The 12,676-nt window shown below is 28.7% G+C and overlaps 1 protein-coding gene across 1 annotated transcript in view; it reads left to right on the top strand.

Annotated features, from left to right (window-relative positions):
• The first annotated feature begins 1,782 nt into the window (after positions 1-1,782).
• Positions 1,783-12,676, top strand: part of LOC123301196 — a 306,076-nt gene continuing 295,182 nt past the window's right edge. The window contains exon 1 of the mRNA XM_044883931.1: positions 1,783-1,885. Within this exon, the coding sequence (XP_044739866.1) occupies positions 1,783-1,885 (103 nt within the window). The remainder of the gene's footprint in view (positions 1,886-12,676) is intronic.

Here is a 12,676-nt window from a genome sequence, read left to right as displayed (position 1 = left end):
TTCAAAAAAAAGTTGTTTATTTTTTAATAAGGAACATTTTTTACATTTAAACTTTTATTCTATTTCTAACGGTTTACAATACGAGCCTTACGGATCCAAGACCCAATTGACCTATATTTCTTATTTACGAACTCGACCTCACTTTTTACGTCAAATGAGTACACAGTAAAAATTTCAGCTTGATATCTTTTTTCGTTTTTGAGTTATCGTGTTGACAGACGGACGGATGGACAACCGAAAATGAACTAATTAGATGATTCTATGAACACCTATACCAAAATTTTTTTTGTTGCATCAATATTTTTAAGCGATACAAACTTGGGACTTAACTTAATATACTATGTATATTTCATATATACATGGTACCTATAATAATTCAACAATGCAATATTTTAGACTGAAATTTTACATTGTCACTGGAAAAATCGTGTTTAGACGATTTTTACTTCTAATGTTTATGACTTTAAGACAATAAATATTGCCTTTAAATATCAGATTATTCATTTTAATAAACAATTATTTTACATAGTTTCATTTTGTGTAATAAAACAAGTGAAAACAAACAAATTGTTAATTGTTGAAATACCATGATATATAGACAGTGTTGATGAATCAATCTTTTGTTTTTTGACGTCACGTAAATGAAGAAAGATATCCACACACACATAACTGATATTCCCATATTAATACATACTACAAAATTGCAACTAATTAGCTCCCTCGTGGCAAACAGTGATGTTTACAAAAAAATGTTTCAAACAAAAGTTGTTTATTTTTTTATAAGGAACATTTTTTACATTTAAACTTTTGATCTATCTCTAACAGTTTACAAGATGGGTCTTACGGACTTAAGATCCAATTGACAGCTATGTTGTTCATTTTCGAACTCGACCTCACTTTTTACATCCTAACCACGCTATAAAATTTCAGCTTGATATCTCATTTCGTTTTTGAGTTATCGTGCTAACGGACAGACGGATAGACAACCGGAAATAGACTAATTAGGTGATTCTATGAACATATACCAAAATTTTTTTCGTAGCATCAATATTTTTAAGCGTTACAAACTTGGGACTAAACTTAATATACTATGTATATTGTATATATATGAAATATAATACTATGTATATATGAAATACATGGTATAAAAAAATGGAGGACCCTTGTGAAAATAGAATTAATAGGGATTGATGAATCCTCATTCAGTTTCAGAACTTTGTGTAAAATTTTTGAATGAGGCTTCATTTAGGATAGATGTAGTATATTGCTGTTAATAAAATAGGTAGTTAATAATTTTATAACGAAAACTTTTATTGATTACAGAAATAATTACATAGCTCAAAGTTTCAATCATAGATGGCATAGTTTTCGTTGATACGTTTACGCAGAAACGTTTCATATATTGTTAAAATCACATGTTTTCGAGATAATAAAACCCAAAGAGCTTTCGATATACAATAATATATTTCAGTTAGCGGTTTGTTTATGTTTAGGGTGCACGTATATTTCAATTGCAACTTATATAATTTTTATTATTACGATATTATTTATTACTAAATTCGAATGCTTTTCACATTGTTTCTAACAAAACAGAAAAAATGTACATTAATTTAAATTTTTCGCATGAAGGATATTATTTGTTACTTTTAAATATATATTAATTTATTTAATATATAATACAAAAAAACTTTTTAAAAAAAATTTTTAATTTTTAATTTTGTTTATCACATATTAAAAAAAAAAGTTTTGTAATATGAACTAATTTACTAATAACACATAATCATGTTTTGGATCCTACGCCGAACCAGACTTTCAAGTGCTGTTTCTTTTTTTAATACAATTAATAATAATACATCAAGTTCAAACAATAATGCAAATTGTTCCGGTAAGTTATTTGTCACGTTAGTTGGTCGCGTTCAGGGACCAGAGCTGCTGTGAAATCATTTGATTTTTAACCGGTTGAGTAAATTTGCTGAGTGATTGATTTTGTTCTGTTCGAAGAATTAATTAATATCGGAGAAACTATCTCAACCTAATAAACCAGAACCAAAAAGTACAGTTTAGAATATATAGCACAGCCGTCTATGTTTTCTGAATGCGATCATTTTAATTGTAGAATATTGAAAATTATACCTTTTTATAATATGACCCAACCGGCTATTTTTGTAGCTCTTTTGTAAGGATTTTGGATATTTAAAAATGTACCTATAAAGGTTGCTTTACGTTAGGAAATCTCTTGTATCAACTGCAATGAAAATTATCGAGCCTGAAATTTTAGAAGGTTGTGTTTAGTGTACTAGGATTTTCGCTATTTAGAGACACTCAAAGAGTCCAAATATTTAAAAAATTGAAATTTTTTGTTGTTTAATTTTTCGATTTATTATTGGCCTGTGTTTATAAATAGTTGAGACATTAATTTTCAATGCTAGCCATTTACGACTCTATTAGACTCGACTACGACTCGTTAATAATTAAGCTTGGTCGTAAACTGATTTTCTATAATTGGTAGGTATAGATAAGAATTATGCTTTTTTTGATTGGTTGAATTTAAGCCTTTAATAGTTAGGGATTTTGTGGAAGTAGTTATTAAATTTCATTGTCCAACAGGTACATAAAGTATTTATTAAAAAAGAAAAGACAGACAAGCTGCTTGAAAATTTTTTGAAGGAATTTTTTTAATTTTATGTGGTTTTATTTTTTGGCATTTCAAAATTTGATATAAAATGAATAAAATTTCTTACATAGCGAAATTGTCATCAGCTTTATGACTATAATGATAATATTTACGATCGTAGCTTTCGTGCAAATGGATTAAAAAGGTATTCAAAGGATAAATTTAACGGTTTCCTAAATTCTAAAATACTTGGGTTGGGTTCTATTACAAAAAGATTGTATTTCAACATATCCTTTGTATATAGATGTTTATGTTGTGTTTAATACATTGGTGTATTAAAAGTTGCCTATATTTATTTCAAAAACTATACACATCAAGTATTACTAAAATGACATTGATAAAATCATTATACTATTAAAGTTTGTTATAGTTTTCATTTAATCTTTAGGCAATATAAAATTTCAATATATTTAGGTAGTTTATGGTAGTTTATGCTCAATCATTTTTTTAATGAAAAGGTTTAATTTGTATGATATTAAAATATTAATTGGCTATCAAAATTATTTTCGATTGAGCTACTTGGAAAACTTTGCATTACAAATAACTAATCAAGCTTGGATGCATATTCGCACCGTGAATGAGTTTAATTGGAGGCTTCCATGGTAAAGATACAGTAGTTTATTAATATAATTGTATGGATGCATATATAATTGTATATATTGCATTTATGGCTTACATTGAAAATCTTAAATGATTGTTCAACAAATTTAAATAAAAATTATGATAATTTACATTTAAAAAATAATTTTTGTGTAATTTGGTCTCTTATTTTTACAATTTTCAATGCAACAAGTATAATTAATTGTTATTTTTCAATAATTTCAATTTGACATTTACTATAATATGTACATGCAAAGAACTGCAAATTAGTCATAGCAGCCTCCTTTAATGCTAAAATTTTTCACCTGCTAGCGTCGATTTTATTGTCCCTACCATGAATACGCACACAACGAATAGGAGTCAAGGGATACATTTTACTCTTCCCGTTTCTGAATCATTTATTATTGTGAATTTTAACCAAAAACGTCCTGGGGTTTTGAATTTGAGAGCGAGGGGCCATTGCTAGATTTGCTTTACAAAAGCTCATAGTTTTTGATGAGACCTACTTGAGAAATTTTTGATAGAAACGGGAAAATTAACAGATTTTTAGTTGAAATTTTTTTTATTTGATATTAAATGAAATGACCGATACTTCAAATTATAAAATATTATTTTCTAAAATCATTTTCCGACTTTTCTGTTCAGCAAAACTATATTTAAATCGATATAAATATAAAAATTTCCAATGAAAAATTTAAGGTCTGATGGTCCCTATATTATTTTCTTTCAAATTTTATCATTTTGTGGAGGTCCATAGGCGCCGCTTAGTTCTCCTATATGGTAAATCCAGCAATAGTTAAAATCAGTAGCCCGCAAAATAATGTATAGCCTGAGTGTGTCCTTCCTGGACAGTCAATATAATCTAACCTAACTATACCATATAAAAACCCTCCCCTCATTACAATACAAATGCTGTCAAGTAAATAGCAATATCTGCCGAGAAATTTCGGAATGCTTTAAATATACATTCATTTTAATATGATAATGAATATTTTATAAAGAAACAAATATTTATTCAGATTAAGAGGAAAATGTATACATACATCGATGTTTGTAAATGATTAAAACTGTCAAATATGTCATATAAAAAACAGAATATTATGTTGCGTACTTCATAAAATAGTGATGTACGAGACGAGTTATATAATGTATATTATATAGGGTAATGTGTGGTGCCTCGGATACTATGTATCTTGAATCATTCTATTATAGTTTCTCGGTAGATATAACAGGTATGACATGGCAAGTGTATGATGACACTGTTTGTCAAGTATAAACAAAAACTTTTAATAAAAAGAAAACCGACTTCAAAATAATAACTTTTCCAAAACAAATTAATATGCACTAAAAAGTAAAAAAATAACGATAATATAATGTAGTTAAAATTATTGTTATTTTTGGAGTCGATGTCAGCCAAGGAAACAACTCTGACACAACAGTTTGCTACATTAGCTTGGCTGACACCGACTCCAAAAATAACAATAATTTTAACTACATTATATTATCGTTATTTTTTTACTTTTTAGTGCATATTAATTTATTTTGGAAAATATTTTCTTTTGAAGTCGGTTTTCTTTTTGTTAAAAGTTTTTTTTATTCTGTGATTTTTAGTGAATCTGAAGTACACTAACTAATTTGTCACTAAAAAAAGAATAATGGAAATCGATTGGCGTGATATTGACTTATTCGTCCTCTTGTCTTGCATAGTTAATCCACATTTAAGACTTTTATGGTTTTCCCATGAATGCCATTATCAGAACTGGACCAAAATAAAATGCGACCACACGGAAAGCACCAGCTTTTAAATAGATAAAGAATAATCAAAATCGGTTCACCCAGTCGAAAGTTCTGAGGTAACACACATAAAAAAATAAATAAAAATACAGTTGAATTGATAACCTCCTCCTTCTTTGTTTGAAGTCGGTTAAAAATAGAATAACTTTTGTATTTTAAATAAGATTCTATCTAATTTACTACCTATTGATGGTTATTTTGTTATGACATATTTCAGTTTTAAACATAACGTAAATTGTCGAGGAAGTAAAGTTTCAAAGAGGCAACACTATACAGCATTTTTTTTTAAGTTGACATATGCCCGAAACTCGAGAAAATAAAAATGGAGGAAAATGCCTCAAACGAAAAATGTTAGTTTCAAAGGAACATCTTATACCGACAATGAATTCGATCTAAGATCTCGAGTTCAATTAAAACCTCACTCTGATTCATAACTGATCAATATTAAATGAACGCTTTAAAGTAGAAAGTTGTTTTTTATAAATACGCAAACATTTTTTGTAAACCGAATAGTTTAGACAGTACCTAATTGATAGCAAAAATCTAGCTTTTTTTGCGTTTGTTCACTCAATTTGAACAAAAATAGTCTTTATAGAAAAACAAACCAATTTTATTGGATTTACCGTAAATCTTTTTTCGAAAAATGCCTTAGATTTCGCAGAAACAATTATACAAAATAACAATTTTGATACGAAAAAAAAAATTTTGGGTAAAACTTTTCAGTCCGTTTTTGTCTAAACTGTACGGTTTGTGGAAAAATGTTTCGAACAAAAAATGTTTTGTTTTCTAATTTAAAGTGTTCATTTATCGATTACCAGTTATGAGCTAGAGTGAGCTTTTCATTGAGCTTGAAAACCTAGGTCAAGTATAATGTCTGCGTAAGATGTGCGCCTATAGACTCAACATTTTTCGCTTGAAGCATATGTCAACTTAAAAAAGACTGTATACCTTGTATACCTTGGATTCAACAACATGTGATAGCACTGATAATTCAGTTTTAAATTATAACGTAAAATGTTGAGGAGATAAAGTTTGAAAAGACGCTCCGCTATGTTTTGGTTCAAACATTAAATTTGAGTATAGGCCTTTTCATCATGTTATAAGCGCAAGTGCAAAGTTTATTTTTTCGTACTGATAGCAATAAGTAGGACTAAGATAGAATATATTTGTTATTCATTTTATCACATTGGTTATAAATCATTTAGTACGAAACAAATGTGAATCGTGATTTTAAAATGAAAAGCCCTATTACCTTCTCCTTTATTATAGGTTACCATGTAAATATTAATGCAGCACAAGTGAGAAAAAAAAGCCTCATTCATCCCAAATCAATAAAGATACGAGTTGAAAATGTTGCTGTTTGCTCAGAGAATAAGATACTCAGGGCATGTCGAAGAGAGCATCTTCAGATACAATTGATGGGATTGATCTTTGGTACATTAGGGTGTGATTAGTCTTATACCATGGATCACAAATCTTTTATTGTGATTCACAAGTTTTTGTCGATGGCTGCTATACATTATACTCTACAAAGAAATAATTGCGGATAGGAAGGGTAGACCTATAAACAAAGACCATTGTTATGTTTTAAAAAACACATAAATTTAAATTTTGATCTCTGGTATCACACTCTTTCCTGTCATATATCAAGCATGAATTAAAATATCTAGCTAAGATAATTTAATATACCTACACTGCTGTACTCGAAGAGTAGACATTCTACTAATTTTTGGTATTTTAGTAGATATTTTAAATATTCTCAATTCAGTTAATTAAACAGTTTTAGAGAGTTAATATATTTTCATAACATTCAATTATTATTAGATAAAGGGCCGTAGCCAGGCTGTGTAATCAGGACAGGATCAGGAAAAGTTAGAGTAGACTGTATCCACCAAAGTTTGTAGATAATTTACTTTCCCCAAATAAATATTTACTTCTTCGGCATTAGAAACTGATATTAGACCAAATAATAAGCCGGGAAAAAGAGTCAACACCACCGATTTTAATGAAACTTTTATTAACATGTTTATAGGACCCCATGGAACATTCAGCCAACTTAACCTAGTCCAAATTTTCCAAGAAAAGTCCAAATTTTTTTGAAATGCTTATTTTGGTTTAAAATTGTTTTTTAGCAGGTATTTTTTAACGTTACAACAAATTACGTGTTATTTTCGTAAATTTTTTAACCAGTGAAACCTTTTGAGCAGAATTTGAGTAATCTTTAGCCTGAAAATGAGACATCGTAAACTTTCCTATTTCATTAGAATCCTCGCTTTTCTCGCCAAATTTTTTAATTACTTTTAATTTTCTAATTAATATTTTTGAAAAATTATTATAGCGTTACAAACAATTAAATTGTTTATAAAAAAAATTACTCGACCATATTTCGAAAAAATTTACCTTGATTTTCGGATTCAGCAACGAGCTATTAGTCATAATAGATTAAAATGGCTTACCAAGAAAAATAATTATTTCCAGTGGAGCGTTTCCAGGATCATTGTTTTTTACCCGACTGAGCAACACAAAGGAGTGGTAATGTGTTTATCAGTCTATGTCTGTTCCTATGTGGTACACTAGAGGCCAAACGCATTGGTCGATTTTGATGATTTTTACGTCAATCGATTTATATTAACCTTGCGACTGCTACTGAAGATATGGCAGTAATGAAAATTCAGGGCGACCTATTAGCTCAGTTGGTAATGTAGCCAATTCCGTCCGCGGTATGCTTAGGGTAGCGGGTTCGATTCCCGCCGTCGTAACAAAATTAATTTAATTAATAGGTGTGATGGGCTGGTGTAGTGCATAGTATATGCATGAAGGAGGTGCACTCAGCCTTTGAAATTGAGGAGCTGATAAATGAAATTACCACAATGGGTATCACAATGGGCTTTATAGCCCTAGTGTGTCCTTTCTGGACAGCCAATATAACCTAACCTAACCTAGTAATTATAGATGAACTTATATAGAAACCTCAGTTTTTAATTATAAATTTTAATATAATTGGAAATATTAGAAATTCAGGTACATTGTTATTGTTATTGACAGTCATCAACAGAATATAATAAATAAAGATTTGTAACCATGTTATTATGTTTTAGTGATCTTGAACTTTATTAGTATTAGCCTTAGGAAATATCGATTTGCAATCAAACAAAATCTCATACTGTTCGAATACGTGTGGTATTGTATTAATCACAAAATTGTATTATTTGGCAATATAATATAACATGTATTTAAACTTCGAACTTTATTTGTATTAAAAGTTTTGTGTTTGTGGCTTTCAAAAATAATATTAAATACTGAATTTTCAATCAAAGTAAAAATTAATATTAATTACACTGTACCAATTAAAGGTACAAATTTTACCTAAATTTTAAACAACTCTATCTCTGCGAAAAATCATCGAATTTGGAACTTCAATAACTTATAGATTTAATAGTTCAATAATAGTTTAGAAGCGTATCATAATTTTAAAAATTCTTTTACAACAACAATCTTGTTTATTTTTCTTAAAAATGAGCTATAAAATTTTCGTACCATATTTCTTTGATTAACATATTTGCTTTTAAAGCAATATTGACACTTCTGGATTTAAAATTCTGTATCACTGGAATTTTTTTCATATCATTCGAAAACTTAAACTGCCCTCTTTTAAGACTTTGCATATTGTTTCTTAAAAATGTTGACCACTCACACACTTTTAGATCTTCTCCGCATTTTAGACATTTTTTCACTTTATAAAAAAACCGCCATTTTATAAAAAAAAGGCGTTGTCTAAAATCTTATCATGCTCATTAGAAAACTTGTTTGGGAATCCAAACTTTTAAGTAAATTAAAGCGAATTTTTCATTTAGAATTGCAAAAAAACAAACTTTCTTAATATTTATTTAAAAAAAAAAAAAAAAAAACAAGTGTGAATTTTCACAGGAGATGGGCAAAGTATCGCACTTTTTGGAAGAGTATATAACATCCAAAGTATTAAAGTTTATTAAAAAATTAGTTATGTCACATTTGGTTCATTTTAATCTTTGTAGAGAGCGTCTTCCAAAAATACTTTTCCTTAGCTATAGAAAGGTATTTTCATCATTTGAGAAGTTGAATAACTGTTTGTGTATAATGAATAAGTTGAATGTGTAAAAAGGTCGCTCTGGCATGAATGAATAGCTTGTTTAATTGTATAATAAGTTAATTTTGAATTCTAGACAATTGATTAAAAATAAATATTCGTATAGGCAAATAAATAGATGGTGGAAACGCAAATAAACTGAATAATATACTAATTCTTATGAAGTAGTATAATTTTATTTGCGCTTCCACCATATTTATAAAAATAACTCGTATCTTTTGAAATTTGAGTAATAAAAAAATAACGTTTCAAAGTAAATTGTGCCTGCTCTATTTTGAAGCTAAGCTAAGCTATTTTTAACTAGACTATTTTCTTGGAAGTCATCTGAAAAGTGAATATGGTGTAGATGCTTTACAAACAAATAAAGACCTTAAAATCAACATTCAAGTCATAGAATTGATGTAATTGAAAAACTTCAAATTCAGATCACATATTACTTAGATTCCTTGAATTGCTGTTTTTTATCATTCAAATTTTTAAAAAAGTCTCTCTTATACGCTCCTGACGTTCTCGTTAAGTTCTTATAATATGTGTTTGTCTGTGGTACCGTATCTTAACGGATCAATCGATTTTGATTTTTAGTCTGAATAAGTGACTTGATCGATAATGTTCTTAGCTATGACTCATGAAAATCGATTCAGTTTGCAGAGATTTTTAGACCGCGGAAAAGTCCCTCTTTTTTCAACGCTTTAGAAGTTTTGTTCATTTACACAACCTCCCCAAATTCAGATAAAGGATCGAAAATGTTAGTCTATATAGTATCTAAAAAGTGCCTTTTTTGTGTCGCAAAAGTGACCCAATTGAGTCGAGTCGAGTCGAGAGTCGAAACGTTGGCAAATAAAAAATAAAAAATAAAATACACTTTATTTGTTTCCTGCATTCCCAAGAAAACAAAAACTTATTCACTTTCAAGGATAGACTACATTATTCATTATTATACAACATTTTTATACAGACTATCGTTTTGTTGTGCTTATGAATCACACACTGTATAAACATGTATTTGGTAAAAAAGGTGTATGTTTTTTGTTCCGATAATTATTTACAGTAACGATTCAATTATGTATAGTTGATGTATTTATAAAACATACAATGTTTTTAAGTGGTATGTATAAAATGTAGGATAAATATTATGTGTTGCTTGTAATTCTAATGTAGGCAGAATATTGATTTTCTTCTTTAAAAAGAAAAATTATTTTGTTTTGTATAATCACTACTAAACTTCATGTTTATCATTCAAATGAATATCACGTCATATACAAAATGACGCAAAAGTAATCACAGTATTTTTCAGTGTTTCAGTATTTCAGTATTTTTTTCAAGTCGGTTTTCTGTTTGTTTTTTTGAAATGAGACCAAATGGGAAGCACCAGCTTTCAAATAGAAAAATAATCATCAAAATCGGTTCATGCAGTTGCAAGTTCTGACGTTACAAACAAAAAAAAAAAAAATACAGTCGAATTGAGAACCTCATCCTTTTTTGTTGGAAGTCGGTTAAAAATAAAGAAGATAGAGAAGAGAGCTAAGCCGTGCTACCTGCGTCATAGGTGAATAACTCCAAATTTTCGGGTTTTTTTCCAATTAATCGAGGATTTTGACTAAACGAACAACAAACAATTGGAAATTTACTTTATTATATTTCAGGGTTTAGCTCTGTGAAATGCAAGAGTGGTAATTGTTACCATCCTAGATATATTTCTTTGAAAGAAGCTCAAATTTGCATGGCTTCTTAAATTTGGATTCTAAATAGATTTATTTAATAAATACAAACATTTTTTCATATATAACTCATATGCCCTTTTAAAGAGGGTAATTAATTTTGCATCATTTTGTATAAAAAAATATTTGGAATTTTTTTTTTTCAGGAATGTGTTTCAAATTATTTTTTATATAAAAATTCCTACTCAGTTCAAATTGACTGCACTTGAAATAATAATAAGAATAAAATTACCTATCACGAATGGTAAAAAATTTTTAAATTAAGTTAAATACATAATTATCAAAAACAATTTTTTACTTGGCGCCGATATGAAAACGTGAACTTATTTTTATCAAATTCTTCTATATTCAATTCTTAGAACAAAATTCAAGCTAACATGACTCATTTAGGCAACACTAATCAAGCAAAACCGTTCTTGAAGCAAGCTAGATTTTTCTTTCAAGGCACTTAAATCTGTTATTTCACGGATTTAATAGAAACTTTTACAAACTGATAAAGGGAGAAGTAAGTTATTTGTTTAGAGACATTTTTAAACAAATTGTTTTGCCTAAATACAAAATGTTTGATCAGTATGTAATAGCAACGAATAAAGACGAAAATAAATTAATTAACCGAATGTCAGGTTAAAAGGTACTTGTTGTGTTAATAATTGGGTCGATACTTGGTGAAAATCTATTTTGAATGTAAAATAAAAAAAATTTTATGAAATTTGCCACGAAGAAGATTCTGGAATCTCGAAATAATTGTCGCAAAAAAATAATTTTTACGAAAATTGCTTTATATTTTACAATAAGATACATGTTTTGAGTCCTACCAACAGGGGCGGATTAAGCCTTGGTGAGGCTGGGGCTTGAAAGGACAGGACTTTCTTAAGGGCAGAAAAACATCAACAAAATTTTATAAGTCCATTGTAATTTAATATGCGTTTTGCTTAATGGAAAAGATGGGAAAAAAGATCTTATGTAAAACTTTTTTATTTATCGCCAACCTTTCGTCAACTTAGTGTTACTCTAATAAGATTCAAAAGTTAGATTTTCTTTGGACAACGACTTTCATTTTAAATATTTCTAAGAAAATTTACAACAATTTTACTTTCAGGTATAAATAATACTTAACTTCCAAGATAAGATTTATTAACCCCGACTAAAGGAAGAGGTGATATAAGTTTAACGTATCTATGAATTTGTATATTTGTGTGTTTGTATGTGCCATCGTAGCTCCTAATCGGATGAATCGAATTAGATTTATTTTGTTTGAAAGGTAATTTGATCTAGAGTGCCCTTGACTATATTTCCAGTGCTAGCTTAGGACTCCATACTCGATATCAACTAGAAAAAAGGTGATGATCTTCTAACGGAGGAGCAAATTCTCTTGAAACTTAGCTAAAAGCACTCTCAATCAAATTACCTTTAAAAAATCGGTTCATTTAGGGGCCACAAATATCAATTAGATCTGCATTTGTGACATCGTAGCTCTTAAACGCATGAACCGATTACGATTTTTTGTTTAAAAGGTAATTTGATCGAGAGTTTTTTTTAGCTATATTTTAGGTGTGAGTTTAGGATTCCGAAACAAATAAAAAAGAGATAGCCTTTAAACGGATGAGTAGATTTTCTTGAAATATAGCTAACAACACTCTTGATCAAGTTATCTTTCAAATAAAACAAAATAAGTTTAAATCAGTTCATCCATTTAGGAGCTACGATGCCACAAATGAATCGATACTTTCACTAACACATCACTATAACATCACAAATACTTTT

The sequence above is a fragment of the Chrysoperla carnea genome, chromosome 5 (assembly GCF_905475395.1).
Source record: "Chrysoperla carnea chromosome 5, inChrCarn1.1, whole genome shotgun sequence".
Lineage (NCBI taxonomy): Eukaryota > Metazoa > Arthropoda > Insecta > Neuroptera > Chrysopidae > Chrysoperla > Chrysoperla carnea.
Note: the sequence above shows the minus strand (reverse complement) of the source record. Positions and strands in the feature narration are given on the sequence as shown.